Source organism: Camelus bactrianus, chromosome 6, assembly GCF_048773025.1.
Source record: "Camelus bactrianus isolate YW-2024 breed Bactrian camel chromosome 6, ASM4877302v1, whole genome shotgun sequence".
Taxonomy (NCBI): Eukaryota; Metazoa; Chordata; class Mammalia; order Artiodactyla; family Camelidae; genus Camelus; species Camelus bactrianus.
In genome coordinates this window covers 56,910,975-56,931,832 of record NC_133544.1, presented here as the reverse complement: position 1 = coordinate 56,931,832, position 20,858 = coordinate 56,910,975, and the positions used below count along the sequence as shown (strand labels likewise).

Genomic DNA, 20,858 nt, shown 5'->3' with positions numbered 1-20,858 from the left:
TCCTTTTGTCTGCTCCCTCTCCCTTATGTTCCCTGAGAACAAAATTTTTAAAAACTTTTTCTGAAGAATTATGATAAAATATTAAGTTTTTAAAAAGCAAAACATAAAATCCCTTTATAACTGAACTAAATATGTTAAAATATGCATGATTATAAACAAAGCTAATAAGTAAAAATGAAATAGTGGTATTTGAGCAAAGAGATTACAGGCTTATAAACTTTCATTATTTGTAATTGTTTATATTGCTTTTACCAAAAAAAAAAAAAAAAGCATTTTTTAAAGTTTTCTCTTCACCATTTCCCCCTTTGGAAAGGTCCTTGACACATAGTAGGTGCACAACATAAATTTGCTGAATAAGTGTACAAAATGGCAAATACAACTGCTGGCAGATTTCCTTTAGAGAAGCCAAATAATGGCACTGGCTATGATGAAGTAAGGACAAAATAAGTTAATATTCACTCTTCCATCTGCCCAGAGGCTTCTAATTACCTGTCCTAAGACTGTTATTAGTAGAGTATCGACATAGTTTATTGTCTACTGGGACACTTCTGAAAGTGAAAAGGGAGCTAGTTATAAATATGCTGGGTTCTTAGATATGACACCTAAAGCACAAGCAACCAAATAAATAAATAAATTGGACTTCATCAAAATTAAAAACTTCTGTTATTCAAAAGACATTCAAGAAAATAAGAAGACAACTCATAAAATGGGAGAAAATATTTGCAATCATTTACTGATAAGGGTCAAGTATCCAGAATATACAAAAACTCTTATAATCAACATTAAAAAATGAATACCGCCAACTAAAAAAAGGACAAATAATTTGAATGGTAATTTCTCCAAAGTATACAAAAGGAGAATGAGCACATGAAAATATCCTCCACATTGATCATTAGGGAAATGCAAATCAAAATTGTAACATACCACTTCACAGGCACTAGGATGGCTATAATTTAAAAAAAAAGGAAAGTAACAGGAGTTGGTGATAAAGTGGAAAAATTGGAACCCCGTACACTACTAGAAGGAATGTAAAATGGTGCAGCTGCTTTGAAAAAGTTTGGCAGTTTCTCAAAAAATTAAACATAGTCACGACAAGATCCAATTATTCCACTCCTAAGTATATATTCAAGACAATTGAAAACATACATCCACACAAAAAATTGTAGTTGAATGTTTATAGCAGCATTATTCATAAAAGTCATAAAAGAAGAAACAATGCAAATGTCTACCGATTAGATAAATGAATAAACAAAAATGTGGTATATCCAACGCAATATTATTTAGTCATAAAAAGGAATGACGTTCTGATACATGCTGCAACGTGGATGATTCTTGAGAACATTATGCTGAATGAAAGTAGCCATGCTCAAAAGGCCAAATACTGCATGATTCCATCTACATGAAATATCCAGAATAGGTAAATCCATAGAGGTCAAATGTTGATTAGTGGTTGCCAGGAGCTGGGGGTAAAGTGGAAATGAAGAGTGACTTCAACAAGTACAAAACTTCTTGTTAGAATGAGGAAAATGTTCTGGAATTAGATACTGGTGATGGACAACCCTACTGCAATATTGTACAATACAACAATATTGCATCACCTTGTGAATATACTAAAAATCATTGAATTAGACACTTTTAAGTGGTAAATTTTATGGCATGTGAATTGTGTATCAATAATACATAAACAATAAATAAACAAGTAAGAAAGCTGTACTAATGAGGGGAACTGGAACTGAATTATAGTCATTGTCAGTGAGGCACTCAATATATTTCCAATCCTGAAAGATAAATAGTTGGAGAAAGCTGGAGTTAGAGAAAATGCCTAGATGCTTTCCTCCAGAACATAATGCTTAAACCTTAAATCTAAAACTTTAAAGCAGAGCCTATACTAATATATTAGGTATTACTTCCAGACCATCTCCATTTTGCTTCATCTCTCCCAAACAATATGTTGCCAAAATTTAGTGTTTTCATTTTATTTATGTCACCATCTTTTACTTTATCTCTTCTAAACAATATTTAGGCATAATTAGTGTTTTGGTTGTATTAACATCCTTTCTGTCTCTCTCAACTTCTTCTGCTTCATCTCTGACAAACAATAGTCAGCCACAGATTTGCATTATAATTCCATTCACATTTCTTCTCTCACCTCCCTGCAACCCTTGAGTACTTCTCAATGCCCTTTCTCCTTCATTTGTTTTCTAGTCACTTTTTCTTTTTTCTGTATTTTCTTTCCCATACAACTCAGCTTGCTGATTCTCCTACGAATCCCACTGTATCTTCTAAAATACCATCCTATTGCTAGTACACCTTCCTATATTGTTAACCTTTCCCTAACAGTCTTTTGATCTTCTTGCTAGAATGGAAACCTGACCCTTCTGACTATGCATGTCCCTTTAAGTGAAGGTAATTCCTATTTCAGGACCAGAAAATGGAGCTGACATTTTCCTGTTTCTCTCATGGTTTTTAGACTGTGATTCTTCTTTGCTCCTCCCCTGGCATCCTCTTGATACACCACTCTCCCCCCATCCACATCTATGCCTTTTGCAGACCTTCATATCACACTTCACAGTGATTAAAGATTTGGGCTCAGGGATATGGGTGTTTCTTTCTGTTCTGAGTCTTATTCTAGGTTACCTTTATTGTCCAAATGGGGTACCAGTTTTTAAATTCCTTGACATCCTCCACTGCAGCTACACATTCCCATGGCCTCATCCTTGATCTTATTATCACACATACTGGCTCTACCTCAGATATCTCATGCTATGACTTGTCTCTTTCCACATCTCCCACTTGAACTCTCTTAGAAATTCTCCTTCTTTTTGAAAGCACTGTTCTTCTCAACATCACCCCTCATCTAATCTGTTTGCTCCTAGCTGATTTTATTCTTTTTGTTCCCTTTCCTTATTCAATTTGGTTTTTGAGGTCAATTGTTTCAACCACTGTTTTCCTAACACTTCCAATTCCTTCCACTCCATGACTTTAATATACTGCATCTCCTCTGCCAATCCCTGAACATGAGTCAACCCAACCATCTGCTTTTTCCGATCTGCTCTCAGACTGCCAAGAAAACTGCGTAACTGTGCTTTCTAATTTGTTGCATTATTTATGATTTCTAGCCTCAGCTAGTTGGCTCACTTACCCATTTCCTAAAGTGGCTACATCAAACAGTCACTACTGTCCTCCAGCATCTACTCCATACCATCTTCTTCTCTCCCAGATGATCAAGTCTTATGTTTTATAGCAAAAGTAGAGGTCATGATGTCTGAACTTCATTAGAGATCTCCTTTTCATACTACACTCAACAATCTTTTCCTCTTCATTCCTCTACCCAAGCTTTTGACACAGCATTTTGTTCCATAAATTTGCTCCATAAACCTCTTGTCTTTGTTCTTCAATTTCTCTCTACTTCCTCTTCCTCTGAAAACATTCTCAGATTTTTTGCATCTTAAACAAGTCCCTTAATACTGCCTTCCTATAAAACTACAGCTCTTCAATTTCTGTCGTCGTCAACTTCTTGAGTCATCTACACTTCCTATACTTTCTTAGTCCCATTCAATCCTCAGGATTTACGTAATTCCAAGGAACCTGTTCTCAGTAATGTTCATTGTGACTTCATAATTGTCGATCCAAATCGCTTTTAAAAAGTTCTTTCTTATTTGACTTCTCTACTGGATTGGATATTGCTCACCACGACCTACTTGCATAGAAATTCTTCCTTCTTTTGGGTTCCATGACATTCTCTTAAAATTTTTCTGCAACTTCTTTTTCCAACCTTAGCCTCTTGATGGCATCTCTTAATCTGTCTGTTCCTTAAATATTGAGCTTCTTACTGTTTCTTTCTTGACATCTTTTCTATATACTCTCTTAGACAATGTCATCCACCTTGGTGGCTTTTTAAAAAGTGTATATTTCAATAGTTTAAGTATGCTCACATTGTTGTGTCTCTGGAACTTTTATCTTACACGACTGAAATGCCATACCCATTAAACAACAACTCTCCTTTCGTAACAACACTTACCCTCCCCCCAAGCCCTGGCAACCACCATCCTACTTTCTGTTTCTATGAATCTGACTGCTTTAGATACCTCATCTAAGTAAAATCATACAGTATTTTTCTTTTTGTGACTGGCTTGTTTCACTTAGCATAATGTCCTCAAGGTTTATCCATGTTGCAGCGTGTATTAGGATTTTCTTTCTCTTTAAGACTGAATAATATTTCACTGTGCATATATAGCACATTTTATTTATCCATTCATCTCTCAGTGGACGTTTGGGCTGCTTCCACCTCTTGTGTATTGTGAAGAATGCTACTATGAACATGTGTGTGCAAGTCTCTCTTTGAGCCCCTGCTTTCAGTTCTTTTGGATATATACCTAGAAAGGAGATTGATAGACTGTATGGTAGTTGTATTTTTAATTTTTAAGGAATGACCACTATTAACTTTGGTAACTTTAACTACCACGTATGTGTAGCTAACTTCCAAATCTACATTTTGTTCCCCAATCTCTCTGTCTCCTGAAAAATGTAAAGATATGAACCTACAAAGGAAGGGAACATGTTTATCTTTTTATCCCCTATGTTTCCCAATACTGAGTATACAATAGCTTCTACATAAATTCTTATTTAAAAGATTATGCCTTTTGAATTCTGAGTGTGTCTAACAAAGAAATTCTGGGAGGGCTAAAGTCCAATATATTTTCCTACTGATTGTTGTGTAATTTAGGATGAATCATTGTTGTAAGCTTAATGGTAGGCACCTTGCAATGTACTTATCTGTTTGCTTATAATGCTTACCAATGTTTTGCACATACTAGGTAGTAAGTATCTGGTTAATTAAATACTCTCAAATGTTAATCAGACTGACAGTAGCAGTGGCCCAGTATTGAAATGCTTGCATAATTTCTTTTCCTTATTTCTAACTGAAAATATTAAGGAAAAAGAGAGGAGAAAACGTGGGAATTAATATGTTATTACTATACTCCTATACATATTTTAGGATAAACACATATATGTGGGCTATATACTGGATAAACTGTATTCTGACCATATGATCTCAGTAAATAAGAATCTATCAATAAAATTTTTCGAAAAGTTTAGCCCATACCAAATTTACAACACCATCAAAGAGAAAAATTAAAAAAAAAACGTTTTGGAGGATGTGGCCATTCATCATTATTATTTATGAGATGATAGCAAGAACACTGAAGAACATTTAAAATAATACTCTGAAATCATCGTGAAACTAAAATTAGGCCCAGATTTTTAATGGGAAAAAAAACGCTACCCAACATCAAGGTGACTGAGGGCACAAAATTTAATCATTGCTTAAGACAATCGGACACTTTTTCACTAGTAAATACAGCTTTAAAACTTGCAGTAACTTCTGCCAACTCAGAACCTTGAGAAAAGCAGTCACTTTCTTTATGAGAAGGAGAGGAAGAAAAAAAGGATATTATCAACAATGTGAAAGGAATGCAGCATGGCAGCGGCTCCAGACGGACCTGGCAAACTCTGAACACTGGAATCACCAAGGAAACACAGAGCTATGACACCGCCAAGGGCTGAGTGAAATGCCTGAAGCCCGCTCTATGGTTCAGCTTTTAAAAACCAAATGAAAACTTGTGAGTTGCAAGAAGAATTTCGTTATTTTGATGAATAAGTCACATACTGGTTGAATTAAAAGAAACAACTATAGTTTAAATGAACACAAACCTAAGCTTTTTTTTTCCCCCAGTTCATCTGGTTGCCAACTCCTTCTGATTTATAAGATTCAATTTTCAGAGTTCCACAAAATGGTAGAAGTGAATGGAATTTGAGAATGTGTCAGGTACGGCTCCCTCCCTCTGATGAGTCTGAAGGGATGAGTTACCCTAGGGCAGTGTTAACACACAGTCCATGGGAAAGCAGAGAGTCCAACAGAAGCCCCTGACTCTTGGTTCAGAGATATCACCATAAGGAATACACAGTTCGTTCTCAGATGGTAGTCTGTATGAGTCACAGGTAGGGAAAAGTGACTGTTAAAATGCAGTTTTCCAAGCCTTTTCTCAGCAATTCTGATTCAGTAAGTCCAAGGTGAGATGCAGGAATCTGCATTTTAACAAGTTTTCCTGGTAATTCTGGTTAAGTTGATCCTCAGACCAAACTTCGGTATACTACTAGAAAGTGAGATAAATCATGGGGTCATTTAGAAATAGGCTCTTCTCTAGTCTTAAGTGCAGACTTCCAGGGATAGTTAAGTACCCTACCTGGAAGGACAGAAAAGTTCTTTCTCCCTTGGATCACCAGCTGGGACCTTTCTTTAAGGACAGAAAGTCAAAAAGAGTAGAGAGGCATTCCTGTAAAGCAAGCGTAGTGAAGCCCGGCATATCGCTGAAATGCAGCAGGTTCACAGACAGCCTGGGCCTCTGGGAGGAGAAGGTAACCAGTAGAGGCAAAAGGGGAGAAAAGAAGAGGAAGAAATTAAAAACCCTTGGCCAACAAAATAACCACAGTCTTGGAATGGACGGACAGGTAGGTAGCAAAGCAAATATAGCAAAATGCTAACTGTAGAATCCAGGTGGTGGGTATATGGTGTTAAGTGTGTAATAATTTCAACTTTTCTATGTTTGCACCCATTTCCCCAATTCTTGACACCTTAACTCCAGGACATGGGTGTTTCCACTTCTCCCACTTTCTCCACCTACTTGGCTGTCTCATCTTTCTTTCTTTTGTCAATTTTCCTCTTCCTTCTGTTGCGCTAAATTTGGTTGGAACTGAAATCCTTTGTTGTCCTCTACATCATCTCTCTCAGAGGTCTTGATTTTCCAAAGTATACTGAAATGTCAGTGCTCCCCTAACTAGATGAAATTGCTTCCATCTCCAAATCGCCACAATACTGTTTTTATCTCTCTTTTGACACCTCTAGTTTCCTCTGTGTTCCAGTCGACTGCCTTAACGCACCGTTTATGTTGCAATCTCCACAAGGAAACTGCCTTTTCCTTTTTTAATGTGCCTCTTATACTTACCAGAGTAGTCACCCTGCTTATTGGATGATTAAATCTTGTCTATTTCTAGGGTTTCAACTACCACTTTTATAAACAAGACTCCCAAATTCTGTACTCTGCCCTGAGCAACAAATCTGCTTGACATTTCTACTTGTCTAAGCCTTTAGTGCGTCAAACACAACATATTAAGATCTGAATTCACCTTCTTCAGTGGCCCATACATGAAAATTTAGTGATTTCTGATTTCTCCTTTTAGCCCCATCATAACCAATCAGCTACCTTGAAGTGTATTTTTCTTCAAAACACTTTTCAGTATCTCCCATCTCCAGTTATGTTTATTTCCATGTTCATAGCCACTATGTGTTATAAGAGCCCGAATCCCTTTATGTCTGTACTACTCCAAAAAAAAAAAAAAAAAATCTGTCTTCCCGCCACAGAATTTTCTTCTGTAATCCTCGTGTACCATTCTCAGGTCTATCCTCCTAAGAACTGTTTTAATTGTGTCACTCTTCTCTTTAAAAGCATTCACTGGCATTTTGTTGTCTGTTAGTCCAGACAGATTTGAAATGCCCTCCCCTACCCCTCGTGCCTATAGAAATCCTATCCATTCTGCAAGGGATGGCTCAAGTTGCCATGTCTGTTTTAATACAAGGATTCCCTACTCTAGCCAGAAGTATCTTCTCCCTCTGCTGCTATTCTATAGCTGAGAGATAGCATCGTCCAGATATCACTGATCACGCAGTACCTAGTTCATTTCTGTGTTTATCATGTCCCCTACTAGATGGTAAATTCCTTGCGGTTAAGGTTATATCTTGAACAATTTGCATTTCATACAGCTCTCAGCTCCACTGCTGACCTGCAGATTCGAAGGACTATGACTTTGAAGTGGGGAGCAACTATCCATGATGCAGTATTAAGCAAACATTAGAACATTTTCAACATCTGGCTTCAAAAAGGCAAGTATGCATACAATGAAAATAAATCAAAGCCAGGAGGACTATCTGAATGTAATCAGGATATAAAATAATGGAGGCACTGAGAAAATGAAACTGATGATCGTATCTACTCATCAGAGACTTACCTTGGGGCTGTGAAGTAACTTAAAAGAATGCCTGGAGTAGAAAGTATGTCTTAGTTTATCTATGTTAGTACAAAGCTAAGTAAATATTATCTCAGAGTTGGAGCCAAGGATGGCATTTTTGCTAGTACAGTCAGACTTTCCCTAAAAATCTCCATCTCTCTCCTTCAAAAAGTCCACAATTACTTTCCCAACCCCAACTGTTTGTAACAGTATTAGCTAATGGTTCTCAGATACTGTTACATAGGGTATGGTTAATTCGCTACATAAATTCTTCTCACATTCAGAAAAATAAAGATGATAATAGGTCAAATTTTATTAAGCTTCTTAAGAGAAAAATGCTAGCTAATCCAGTGCAAAGAATTCATTCATATGGAAAAGTCCAGTAAAAAGAAGTAGGGTCATATTTACTGTGAAGTTGGCTATTTGTGATGCATTCCACAGAATGTCATTAAATATAGAAAGGTCTTAAAGCTTATTGCATCAAAATTCATATTTATAAATAAAATAAAGACATTTCTACTATTTGATTCACAAAAAGTTTATTTTACACAGGATTCAAGTACAGATTTTCTTAAATGAAACAGTTTTTTCCTTCTGTATTTAAAGAAGGGCTTGCTTTTTGTACACTTTTTTCAGGTACATAAATGCAGTAACACTGTATTAGAAAGACACTAGAAGAAACTTTAAGTAAAATGAACACTCTTGATAAAATAAACAAAAGTCAGCTGAGTAAATTTGAAGGCCTGATTGACTTTATCAGCAAATTCATAAGTCAGGTAGCATCCCATCCAACTAGATGGGTGCTCAGAGGAGTTGTACAAAATGGAAAGTTTATATAGGAAGAAGGGTGGGGTAAGGTAGCTATTAGTAAAAGAAAAGAAAGGGTTATTTTTCGGCGGCCAGGACATTTTGTGGGGAGGAGAGGTGGGGCAGGGATGGGTGAAGGTTGAAAGGCACGGGTTTAGCATACAGATGGCCTCCTCTTCCTCTGGAAGCTGGAGAGAGCCTGCGTGGCAGATTACCTGACTGGTGCTGGCCGCAAAACTGCAGACTGGTTGATTAAGATTACATTTCTGGTGAAGGTTGAAACTGCAATTAGGTTAGGTATTAAATCTAGGTTTGGTATCATGGGCTTTAGCACAAGAGTTGCCATTCTGGGCCTGTGGTTTTTCTCTTCAAGACTCTGCTATAGTAAAATGATAAAATAGAAACAGCAATGCCCACACTGAATCTTAAAAATCTGTTTTAGTTTGTAAGTTTTCTGGTGTTATCTACTGTATTCAAGCAAGGGGTAGTGGTATTAAACTTGCTTCCTACACACTCCAACCTCTTTATTCCTTTAATGACAAAGAAATCTATGTGTGAAGTACTGGTAAAACTGAACCAAAATCAAGAGTATTATAACCACTGTCATGTCTTCCTGTTCAGGTAATATTTACTGTGCATCATTCAGCATGAACAACATGGTGCTATGGAAGTACTGTGGGAGATTAAGAAAAAATTACATTGTACATGTCCTCACTGTTACATTTTCTCTGCCCAATATTATTTATACTCTTGTAATTAAGACATATAAACAAACTAAAAGCAAACAAGCAAAAAGGCAAGTACCCATTCTCATGAGACACAGTACAAGTGTCAAGAGTAGGACAGCCATAACGCCCAGGAAGGTAGAGGCAGGAAAAATCACCGTGGGGTCGGAAGAGGTTGACTTGAGCTAGATACTGAATGATGGACTTAGAGGAGAGCAGAAGGCAACTTATGTATGAGCATGACCTAAGAAAAAGTATAAACAGAGCTGTACTGGAGAACTTCTACAGGGGAGGGGTGAGAGAAGGAGTTACAAAGTCGAGCTGGAGCCATATTATAAAACTGCAATGCCAGCCTTAGAAGTCTGGGCTTCATTCCGGGTTAACAGTGGTTCTGAGGTTCCAGTATACATAAGAATCACCTGGAGGAGACTGGTGACTAGATAGATTTTTAACTCATGAGATCCTAATTCAAGAAGTTTGGGATGGCCCCAGAAAATTGCATTTGGGAGAAAGTTAGGCTCCCCAAGTGGTCCCATACAGCTGACACACTTTGAGACACTCTAAGACAAAAGATTAAGAATCTTTTACTATTCTACTAACTCTTATGAATTTTACCCCAATTTCCCATAAGCTTGGAAACAGCCAACTGCTAGGCCCAAAGGTCTCTCGGTCTGTGTTACCCAATTTTTCTTGAGTATTTGGCACCAGAGTTGTTATTGTTTACATCTTGAAAACTATCTCCTGTTAACATTTTCCAGTTCTCTTTGCCCCTCTGATCTCAGTAGTGTCCTCTGGCCTCTCATATGTTGCCCTTTCTTTACGTTTTCTCAGGATTCTGACTTTGGTCCTTTACATTTCTCCCTGCATGATTCCACTCACTCCTAAGTAGTATGAAGAACCTTCATGCCAACTTCAGAAGTTTCGACTTTGTCCTGTAGATATAAAAGAGTTAAAAAAGTTTCTGAACAGTGGGATATCATAGAGAAAGGAATGTTCTAGAAACACTTCCTTGGACTGGTCTGCAAAAAAGGATTAGAGATAGGAGAAACAGGAAGGAGAAACTATCAAAATAAACAGACATTAAGAGTCATCACCAAAGTGTAGCTTTAGAATGAAAACGTCATTTTTCTAGTAGTTCTTCCCTTTCTAGCTCTTCTAGCAATAGTCGTTTCATTATCTTGTGGGTTTTTAAGAAGTAACTATAACTAACGAATCAGGCCCTCTGCAATGTTAATCATAGATAGTAAAAGTCTGACATGTCATCATTCTAACACCAATGTGAGTTCTTATTCTCCAAAACAGGTGGCATGGGATTCTATAGTATTTGATCCTTCTATCTGATAAATTTAGGTCTCTTAATATGGAGTCAATAAATTATTAATACAAATATTAATAAAGCTCATGCCTTCTTTTGACTTGAACTAATGAAATGGTAAAAGTGTATTTGATTTACTTTGTATGAGTATATTCAAGATATATTAACACTCATTAGTCCATGTCTTATACACAGTATTTTCTACTAATGAATCCATTAAGTTTCCAAATGGACAGATAAAATAGCATGTAGACATGATATTCTAATTTAAACATTCTGGAAACTTAGAAAAACAGAGGCAGACGGCACCTAAATTAGATGCAGTCCTACTGCCACCTAATTTAGTAAATAAACCAGTTTATTGGCTGTTCTTTCTCACATGAGCCACACTGGGAGATGCTAGGCCTTTATTGAGATGAATTTCAGTTTTAACTCTCACTACAAGAAAAGCCAGGGGGATGGAAATTATTTCTCCCTAATGAGTGATCTTAGAAAAATTATTTAAGCATTGTCTTTCTTTCCACAGCACTATCCTCATTAAATACTGTGAAGATAAAATTAGGTATCTGTTGAAAGTTCCTTGAGCACCTTGGGCCATATGAGCTACAGAAAGCCAGGGTGTAGTTATTTTCATATCTCCTATTTCTCTTGCCTTTTCCCTCGTTTTAGCCTCCTTGGAAATGAAACAAACTTGACTGTCCCCTTCTGCTTAATAAGCCTTCATGTCGCTGAAATTGCTATTCTCCACAAGTACCTCAGGCAAACTTTTTTTAAGGAATTGCCTGAACTACAGAACAGCAATCGAGGGCTGTGAGTCAGCATTTCTCCCACACACAAAATCAAAATGATTTAAAAAAGGTAACACATAATCTTTTTGAAAGACATATACGCCTCCTTGGAGAAGCTTTGAGAAAATTGGGAGTTTGCAAGTTTATGAATAGTTTATTACATTTCAATAAGGGTATTGTGAATCAATAAAGCAAAAATTAAGGACATTGAGCTCACTACCAAGCCAGTTATTGATCCCCAAGTTCCAAAATAGAATAGTACAGGAAGGATATGGAGAAGACAGGATTTTTTTGTGATAACAAGCATTTTAAGTATTTTAGGAACACAAACCTAAAGAAATTATAAGACACAAAGAATTTTCAGCAGCTATTTAAAGATGTCTGTTGAAGTTAATTTCTTCCTTTTTGATAATTATAAATATTATTTTGTTTTTACTCTTTAAAATATTAAGTCAGAGGAGAATGCAAAAAATGAATGTTACCTTTTATTCATATATTCTTTCAACTTCTTATTTATCTTCCTCTCTTGGCTTTGAGAAGTCTACCTTATTAACTGTCTATCTTATATCACTGTCTTAGCTTGGGCCGTTGTAACAAAATACCATAGACTGGGCAGCTTAAACAACAGAAATTTATTTTCTTATAGTTCAAGAGGCTAGAAGTTCAAGGTAAAGACTTCAGAATGGTCAGTTTCTCTTCCTGGCTTGTAAATGGCCCCCTTCTCACTGCATCCTCACATGGTCAGCAGAGAAGAGTGAGCAAACTATCTGGTGTTTCTTCTTATGAGGACACTAATCCCATCAAGAGGCCCCTATTCTCATGACCTATTAACCCTAATTACCTTCCAAAGGCCCCATCTCCAAATACTACCACACTGGGGGACTTCAACATATGAGATTTTTTTTTGAGGAGGACACAAATATTCACTAATAGAAAACATGATACTGGCTCCAAATCATTAAGTATATAAAACAGAAATGAACAAGTCAACTTGTTTTCAAATAATTCCAGTAGAAAGCTTCCCTTTTTATTCCTTTTACAGCAGTCTAAATTGACAAGAAAGGAACTTCCTGAAAATTTTATGAACTAACACTAATTTCATGAAGCAGTAACTTTTAAAAACCAAAGACAGAACATGAGACATACATTGTGTTGGTAAAACAAAGAGGAACAGATATTAACCCATTGGTATATTAAATAAAAACAACTTTTAATCCCCCATACCTCATTCCTATATTAACTAAAAATTCTTAAAAAAAATTTAAAGCACTTGGATGTCCTTAGAAAGTAATACTAAAATGCATAATAACATTTCTATATTATACTTTCATAGATATTATTAAAAAGAATAGTAAATTGCATATTTTTCCATTCAAAATATGGAAATCTGAAATACTAAAACAAAATTAATAAAATTATAATCAGTTTATGCTAGGTTTTACCTAGTTTTGATACAAATATGATTTTTATTACATATTAGTACATTTGAAGGTATAAGAAATACATTTTTCTTGACTGCACAAAATTTCACTACAAAATGCTTAAGTACAGCTCTCTCTTAAGTACAAAATGCTTAAGTACAGCTCACTTCCATGTTCTTATCAATGCCCATAAAGTGAATAGAAGGCATTTTTCAAATTCTCGTGTGTTGTATAGGGAAAGCAGGAAAAAGGGTGACTGAGATCCAGTGTTTAGGTGACTTGGCAAGATCATCCAATTAAGCAGGCTGCAGAGTTATGGATGGGACCCAGGATTTTCTTGCCTAAAAATGCTGCAGATTAGTATACTCAAGGAGAAGGGGACGAAAATCTAATTATACCCCAGATCATTTTATACCAGAAAACAACTGTAGAAACTTTTAATTTCTCAAAACTCAATTAGGTGTGTGTATGGTCCATTGGTATCGAGCTTCAACACCTGCCGGTTCCCGTAAGTGCCGTGTTCCACCACAACCCCAGCTTCGGCACACTTACTGTTAGCAGCTAATTCTTTTTTACAGAGAGTCACAAATTGGGAATAAAGTTCTAACCCTTCTTCTTTGCCAGAGTTACAGTGATACTGCATGTTTCTTCCTTTTACTCTCCCCCCAAGGGTGGCTTGAGGGATGATAAGAATGTTGCCAGGTAGATCCAGTATAGAGACGTGCTTGCCATTTTCTGTTTCACTTAATTTCACATTTAACAGTGTATTAACTGGGTGAGGAAGAGAGGGAAACATTTTAAAATAAAAAGACAAACATGAAGAAAACCAACAATTCTCTAGTCAGCAAATCTCATTTAAAATCCAGTTTGTCAGCTCATGCTTTTTTATTCAAAGTTTCTCTTTAGATTTTAAAAACTGCCTTACTAAGCTAAATCATCTAAGCATGAAAAACAAGCCAAATTTCATGCAGAAAATGGCACGATGTTTTTTAAATCTGACTTGGCAGTTCAGGTCTCCTAACAACAGGATCATCCAGAAAGGACTAAAGAACTAACTAAATAGTGGAACTTCATAATATTGTTGCCCTGGGATACATGAGAATATTTTCCCTTTTTGTTTCTTTTTGTATTTCAAAGCAAATCCTATTGGAAAAAGACCATGATAGAGCCTCCTCACACCAAATTCTGCTTCATAACAAAGAATATTAAATAAAAATCTTGGTGCACTTATTATTTTAAACTTAGCTGCCTAGAGTCCTAAGCTGAGGCAAAGGCTCCAGGTTCAATCCTGTTATAAGCTAGCTGATTTTGCAGTTTTATAACCTCAAAGGCATTATTACATGGACTAATCATTTTACAGACATCACCATAGAAGGATAAAGGTGAAAGCAAGAATCATCAGAAATTCCTTGTCAGCTGAAAAAGTAAATCCAGAGGTACAAAGTTACTGGCATTATCTTCATAAACATGTAAGAAAATAAATATGGTAATATTATTATTATTATTTTTTGGAAATTATTATGTTTTTATTATTATTAAGGAATATACTTCTATGCTTGTCATGAAGCCCAGGCTGGGTTGGCAGAGACAAGCTCTGGAGGGAACTGTACCCCACTCTGGACGCTCTGGTTATAACCACTGTCTTCTCTATCTCAACTGAAAACCCAGGCGCGTGAGGCTTCAATCTGTACTCCTTCTTCCTGGAAGATGCCAGAGCCAATTATGTGAGAGGTTTTATCAGAGGAGAAGACGACTTTATCTTCCCAGAAGACAAACCTTCTACTTTGCTTTATGAGGCAGATAGCAACCCCAAACCACGGACAGGTTGGGACCTGCGCAGGCCTCAATGGTAATACTATTTTATGGCATACGTGAAATTATACTCTTAGAGCTAATAAGAACTATCAAAATAACCATAAATATCTATGTGTAGCTAAATATCTAAAGATAGAAAGTCTTTACATCTCAACTTTAGCCATTTTCAAAACAATAAAGAAAAGAAGTGCCTGATGTAAACACCCTTAGGGTCCTCCTACCTCCAGAAAGGGGACAAATAACTTCTGCTTGTAAAGAATAGTCCTGCAAGGACAAACGGTAAAACTACTGAACCCTCACACTCCTGTGTGAATAATCAGAGTCGAAAAAGTACCCTTTCTGGTGGGTAGTCACTGGTTTTATTATTAGAGAGCCTGTAGTAAATATTAGCAAGGATTCAGTATGGTTGTCCCACTCTACACATCAAGGAATTAACCTGGTAAAAACCTGCCAATGTGAACACCCAAATGAATTCCTAAGCTATGCATTAAGCACTATCAATTTTCACTTAACTAATACCTATTTTAAAATACCTCTAATTTTCTCTATTACAAATAGGACTTTGCTGTATAGCCAGCACTCCTTATTGATTCCTTAGAAGGAAACTAATTCTCCAGAGCACTTCATTCCATGGAAATCACTATCCAGCTCTCCAGGCCTCAGGCTAGTGACAGATTAAGGAGGCAGTTTTGAAATAACAGGCCAGAGAGGTAAGCACAATTTATTAGACTTCCAAACACCTCCCTCTACTGGCTCTAAATGAGAATTCAATTAATGCTGTTGGTATACAAATATCAGTTTGTAGAAGTAAATATAGTACAAATACAAATGTCAGTAAGTAGAATTAAAATGAGACAGTGAATTAATGGCACGTTGGAAACTCAAAGATCCTAAGACAGGTTATCAATCAAGTATCTCTAATGATGTATGTGGGAAGTTAAGCTTTGACAGGTCCCTGGATCTCAGTCCAATTATACTGAAGATGAATTGGGGAAGATTCTGCACATCTCTACGTTAGCCATGCTATTTCAGGCTTTATAGATATAACTGGTTGTTATGTTCCCAAGGGGTACATGATTTGATTGGAAAGATCTGAATCCATGTAATAAGTATGAGGTGGGGTTTAAGAGAATCCCATCACACTGGCTTGCTTTGACTTCTGGTAGAGGGAAGTACAAGCTACTACTATCAGTAATAGATGGACTTACTTTGCTTATAACTCACCCTAGCAGAATCTGATCCTTAGATTCCCAGTTCTATACTGAGAATCATGACATATGAAAGCTTTGTGTTAGACTATCCACTAAAAGAGTTAAGGTGAACTTCCTTAGTGTTTTTAAATAACCACATTCTCATGAATGTATTCAAAGTGAACTTGAGACGTATATGGAAGCACAAAGGATTTCATCCCTATAAAACAAAATGCAGTTTGGATTTGGTTTCATTTCATCCTATTATAAATAAGATTCATTTAAGAACATATAAAACAACTTGAGGAAGTCAATCTTAAGTCAGAATGACAAAAATGCTCTTCCTGTTTTCGAAGATTTCTACTATATACTTTCTATGGTCAATAAAGCTTTAATCCAAGGCAAAAACAGACAGAATGACCAGCACCTAAGCATTAAGTCCCGGCAATCATCCTCTATAACAGGAGCCCTCATTTCATTTTCTCTTTAACCCCTTTAAGGCTCCCTCTTGTCCTCCAGATTCAGATGTTAAACTATTAGAGTTATTGGCTCTCCCTCCTCACCTATCATAGTCCCTTCTCAAGTCTAGTTTTCATCCTCTGACAAAGAAGTCACACACGTTTGATGTCTCAGCACAGAATCCCCTCTAGGAGCTTCAGCCCTCTGTCCAGGCTGTTCCTCACTGGGCTGTTTGCTTTGAGTTGCATGACTGAAGCTCTTCTAGGTTAACTTCCGCATGCTTCAAATACCCATCTGTATAATTTATATTTCTTACTAGTCCAACTAATGGATACTATCTTTCATAATGAAGAGAGCATAACCTGTCCCCAACCTTAGGGACAGCTCCATTATTGCAGGCTTTTTCTGGGGACATAATTACTATTTCAGATACTGTCTTGAGGCAGTATATGATTTGATTTGGTGTATCTGAACCTATGTAATTATCACAAGGAATGTGCAGTGATATGGCTATCTAGGACACTGGAAAGCTGCAGGCAGGTAAATTATTGTTCAGAGATGCCTGTCCCTGGAGGATGTGTGGCTGTGATGACACTGAGCTTGGTTCAAGAATCATATTTGTACACATTTCTTACAAAGAAGAACATAAATGGGTAGTGTAAATTCTTCCATAATAATGATGTAAGCCTGATCTGTACAGACTTGATGGGAACCACATCTTGTACATATATTGTCACCTATATGCCCTTGTTAGGGACTCTGAGAGATAAGGAAACTATATTAAGAAATGCAGCATCTGTTTCTCCCTATGTGGCTAAAGCTAACAACAGTACACAGAGTTAAGTCATGTATAACTTACATACATACAGTTTAAGACTGCACTTTTTGCTCCTTCTGGTTCATCTATCTATTGCTATTCACTCTCATTCTTAAAAAAGAAACAACATCAAATACCTACCCATTTTGGGAAGAAGTTCTTTATCAGCTCCCTTGAAAAAGCACACGTAGATCACTAATCCTCTCTGAACCTATGAGAAACCATAATAAATTCAGATTAGAAAGAAATGTCTATATAGAGATACAGAGGTAAATGAATAAAAGTTCACAACTGTTATGGATAAGAGGTTAAGTGCAAAAGAAGACAAAAAACTATTTATAATATACTTGACTTCTCAAATACGTGAGAAGATAAAAATCTTTTTCAATGTTCAATCACCTCGGTTATCATTTCTTTCAAAAATTAAGTTTAAAATATAGCCAAAAGGCAGTGAAGGCCCCAAGTTATACCTTCAAACATTTACTTCTAATCAAGATCATTAGGACTATGAACTAGCCTCCTCCTCCCTAAGTAAGGCTGACAGACTTAGAAACACTTAGTTTGCAGGGGCCCATTTATTCAACACCAAATGAATTCACATTATCATATATGGTTGATGGATAAACAACACTATGATTAATATCTCTTTTGACATCATTATTCTTTGTTCCTCCTAATCCATTTACTTACAGGTAATGAAAATAAGTCTGATTCTGTTTTTAAAAATCCAAGAAGTTATTGTCCAATTATTTTCTGTTATTTTTGTTAATGCCTTAAATCACACTGTAATTAAACCTTGGAAACTGCATTCATGTTAAGTTCTACATCAAGAGGATGTCTGCTATCAGGAATATAAGCTTACTTGTTTTATATAATGACTTGGATATTTCTTTGTTAGCTGTTGTAGGATAGAGGCTATATGGAAAAGAGACACTTGATAAATGACTTTGATTTTGTTCTTGAGTGAATCATTAAGTTTTTAATTTTCAGATTAACCTTTTGAGTCCAAGAGCTATTATGAAGACTAAATGAGTTAATATTTGTAAAGTGTTTAAAACAGTGCCTGCTTCATACTAAGAGCTATATAAATGCTTATTAAATGAGTATGTAAAAACAAATTTAAGGACTGAAGAACAATTTATTTTATGTTTTAACTTCCAAAGCACTTTTGGACTGTTTTGTGTATGATAGGGACTCAATTTAATTATCTGTTGATTGCATTTAGGTTGAGCTGTATCTTACAGGCTCTATGTGTTATCTAAATAGTATTCTACTTAAATATAAATGCAGCTTTGTACTCACATCTGATTTACCTGGATGAGAAGTAACCATTTAGAAGTGCAGTTTTGCTCCTGGAACAAGGAAGCACCCCCACTGCACACCCACAGTAGGGAATGGCAGGTTGAATGATACGGTATCTGTACCACTATTACAGCCTCCTCTCCACTGGGGTTATTTCAACACAAGGAAGAATCTCATGCATATTCATACTTGGACATACGCAAAGTCAGAATTAAGTATCTAATTATTTGCAGGAATAAACACCTGTTCTTTCCACTCACCACACTACCTCCTCATTAAGGTATTTTCTCTTTATTCCAAAAATAGCTTGCTTTTTTTTTTTTTCCAACAATAGCTCTTAAATTGTGACCTACAAATTCCCATCTTCAAGTCAGAATCACTTTCCTTGTAGCTTCTTTCGGTATAAATAGAACGTTTTAAATATATAGGAAAGTACAGATAATTCTCACTGGAGCTTTTAGAAGTTCACTTCCCAGGAAGAAAAACATTAACCTGTGACAGCAAAGATCTAAATGAAACTAAGAACGTGCAAAGTAATCTTCAAATCTTTGACAATTAAAGAAATGTTTAAAAATGAGAACTTTTAATAATAGAATAGAGAATGCTTGAGAAAGAGGAAAGAATTTACTTTCTCACTATCTAATTACTTGTCAGCTCTTTATACTAATATAGCCATGTGTGGGAGTGGAAGTCAAAGGTTTAAAATAGCTTTTAAAGTTTATAAACAAACTGACAGTTTGGAAGGCTGCAATAAAATATCTGTGATTTTACATAAGGAGATATGGCAGGAATATAAAAAAATAAAGAAGCATGTAAGAAACTTAAATGATTAATAGTTTGGGATTTATAGTCCCATGAAGCAAGTATAAAAATAGGCAATTCTTTGGATAGGATGGCAAAAATAAAAAGAATACAATTTAAAAATATGGTAGAGAAATTTTCAAAAGGCCTTAACAAAAATAAGAAACAAATGAATTTCTGAGAAAGAAGGGGGGGGGGCAAAAATATAGGAATGTTTATGTGTGTAAATATTTCCAAATTAGCATAGGGTAACATTCTGATTTAATAATCATCCTCATATAGTTTATGGGTAGCATTTAAAATAATGACTAGTAATGTGTTAAGGAAGCTAGATCTGGGACTGAATTCTGCAGATAAGATGAATGAATGAACTGCTCCTACATTAAAGTTTGAGTACCTCCAAAAATCTTCATCATTATCAGTATGAATTTTTTTTTTTCATTTTACTCCAAAAATAAGATAGGGGCCTTAAAGAACATTTTAATTGTTTTTGCTTGGAATTTTGCATAGGGGCAAGCTGTCTTAGTAAGGCCAATATTCAAGTAGTAGGACAACATATTGGTGTAAATGTTTTAAATTCTTCGGAGGAAATGTGTTTGATATCAGTGCAACATTATTATAAAAGTATTGGTCTTTGTTCCTAGTAGGAAATAAATCACATTTTTTAAAGTTTCTTGGAAAAAAGAACTGTTTCATGAACAATCTCATGTCTGTGCTAACACCTAGCTGCAGTTTCAGAGGGAATTCAACAGGATCTGGTGCACAAGTCAAAAACACATCTTGAGCGCTTGCAACAAATCTAAATCAAAGCTCAAACCGGACTAGCACAGGTCACCAGCAGTCCGAGAAACGCGCAGGGTGTGGCAAGAGGTCTGAGGCTGCCAGGCCTAATAAAGACCACCGAGCTCAGGTAGGCAGACGGTGAGAACAGTTCCAATGCCCGCAGCTCCAAGCCGGGGACACACTCTTCCTCCGGGAGAGAGTAAGTCCGAGGGAGGGGCTGGAGGTGCAGGGCTGAGGAGCCAGGCGAAGCCAGGCAGGTCAGCGAGGGCTGCGCTGCACGGACCGGCTGGAAGTCCCGCGCCGCCCACAGCACGTGGCCGGCGCCACGCGGCTGGCTCGGGGGGAGACGCGGGGGGACAAACCACCGAGATGCCGCGGTAAGAACAAGCCTCCTGCGCGCCAGAGGATAACCGGGGCTGCGGGGCCGACGTTACCTCCACCCACTGGGCCGCGGCGTCCCCCTCGGCGGGGCGTACTTGCAGCCGGGCTTGAAGGCACTGCTGCAGGAGCGCCCGGGCCTGAGGTGTCCGGCCACTTTCAGCCATGGCGCAGGCCCACGCGGATATAT

At 36.8% G+C, this 20,858-nt stretch overlaps 1 protein-coding gene and 1 long non-coding RNA gene across 2 annotated transcripts in view; one reads left to right on the top strand and one right to left on the bottom strand.

Moving 5' to 3' along the window:
* Nucleotides 1-18,568, top strand: part of LOC141577920 (uncharacterized) — a 25,828-nt gene extending 7,260 nt beyond the window's left edge. Inside the window, exons 2-3 of the long non-coding RNA XR_012507563.1 lie at nt 7,823-7,942; nt 14,792-18,568. This is a non-coding gene — a long non-coding RNA (uncharacterized LOC141577920). The remainder of the gene's footprint in view (nt 1-7,822; nt 7,943-14,791) is intronic.
* Nucleotides 8,590-20,858, bottom strand: DTD2 (D-aminoacyl-tRNA deacylase 2). Its single transcript, XM_010963004.3, has 3 exons — nt 20,725-20,858; nt 17,546-17,615; nt 8,590-13,894 (listed from the first exon to the last, which is right to left on the bottom strand). The coding sequence occupies exons 1-3, from the start codon at nt 20,833-20,835 to the stop codon at nt 13,569-13,571; spliced, it is 507 nt and encodes a 168-aa protein (XP_010961306.1). The 5' UTR covers nt 20,836-20,858; the 3' UTR covers nt 8,590-13,568.

Bases quoted from the DNA above. Each gene is read 5' to 3' on its own strand.
- DTD2 (XM_010963004.3), bottom strand. From the start codon at position 20,835: ATGGCTGAAAGTGGCCGGACACCTCAGGCCCGGGCGCTCCTGCAGCAG. The intron at 17,616-20,724 runs GTAACGTCGGCC...GGTTTCTCATAG, and splicing joins CCGCGGCCCAGTGGGTGGAG to GTTCAGAGAGGATTAGTGAT. The intron at 13,895-17,545 runs GTAGGTATTTGA...TTCCTCACCCAG, and splicing joins AGAACTTCTTCCCAAAATGG to TTAATACACTGTTAAATGTG.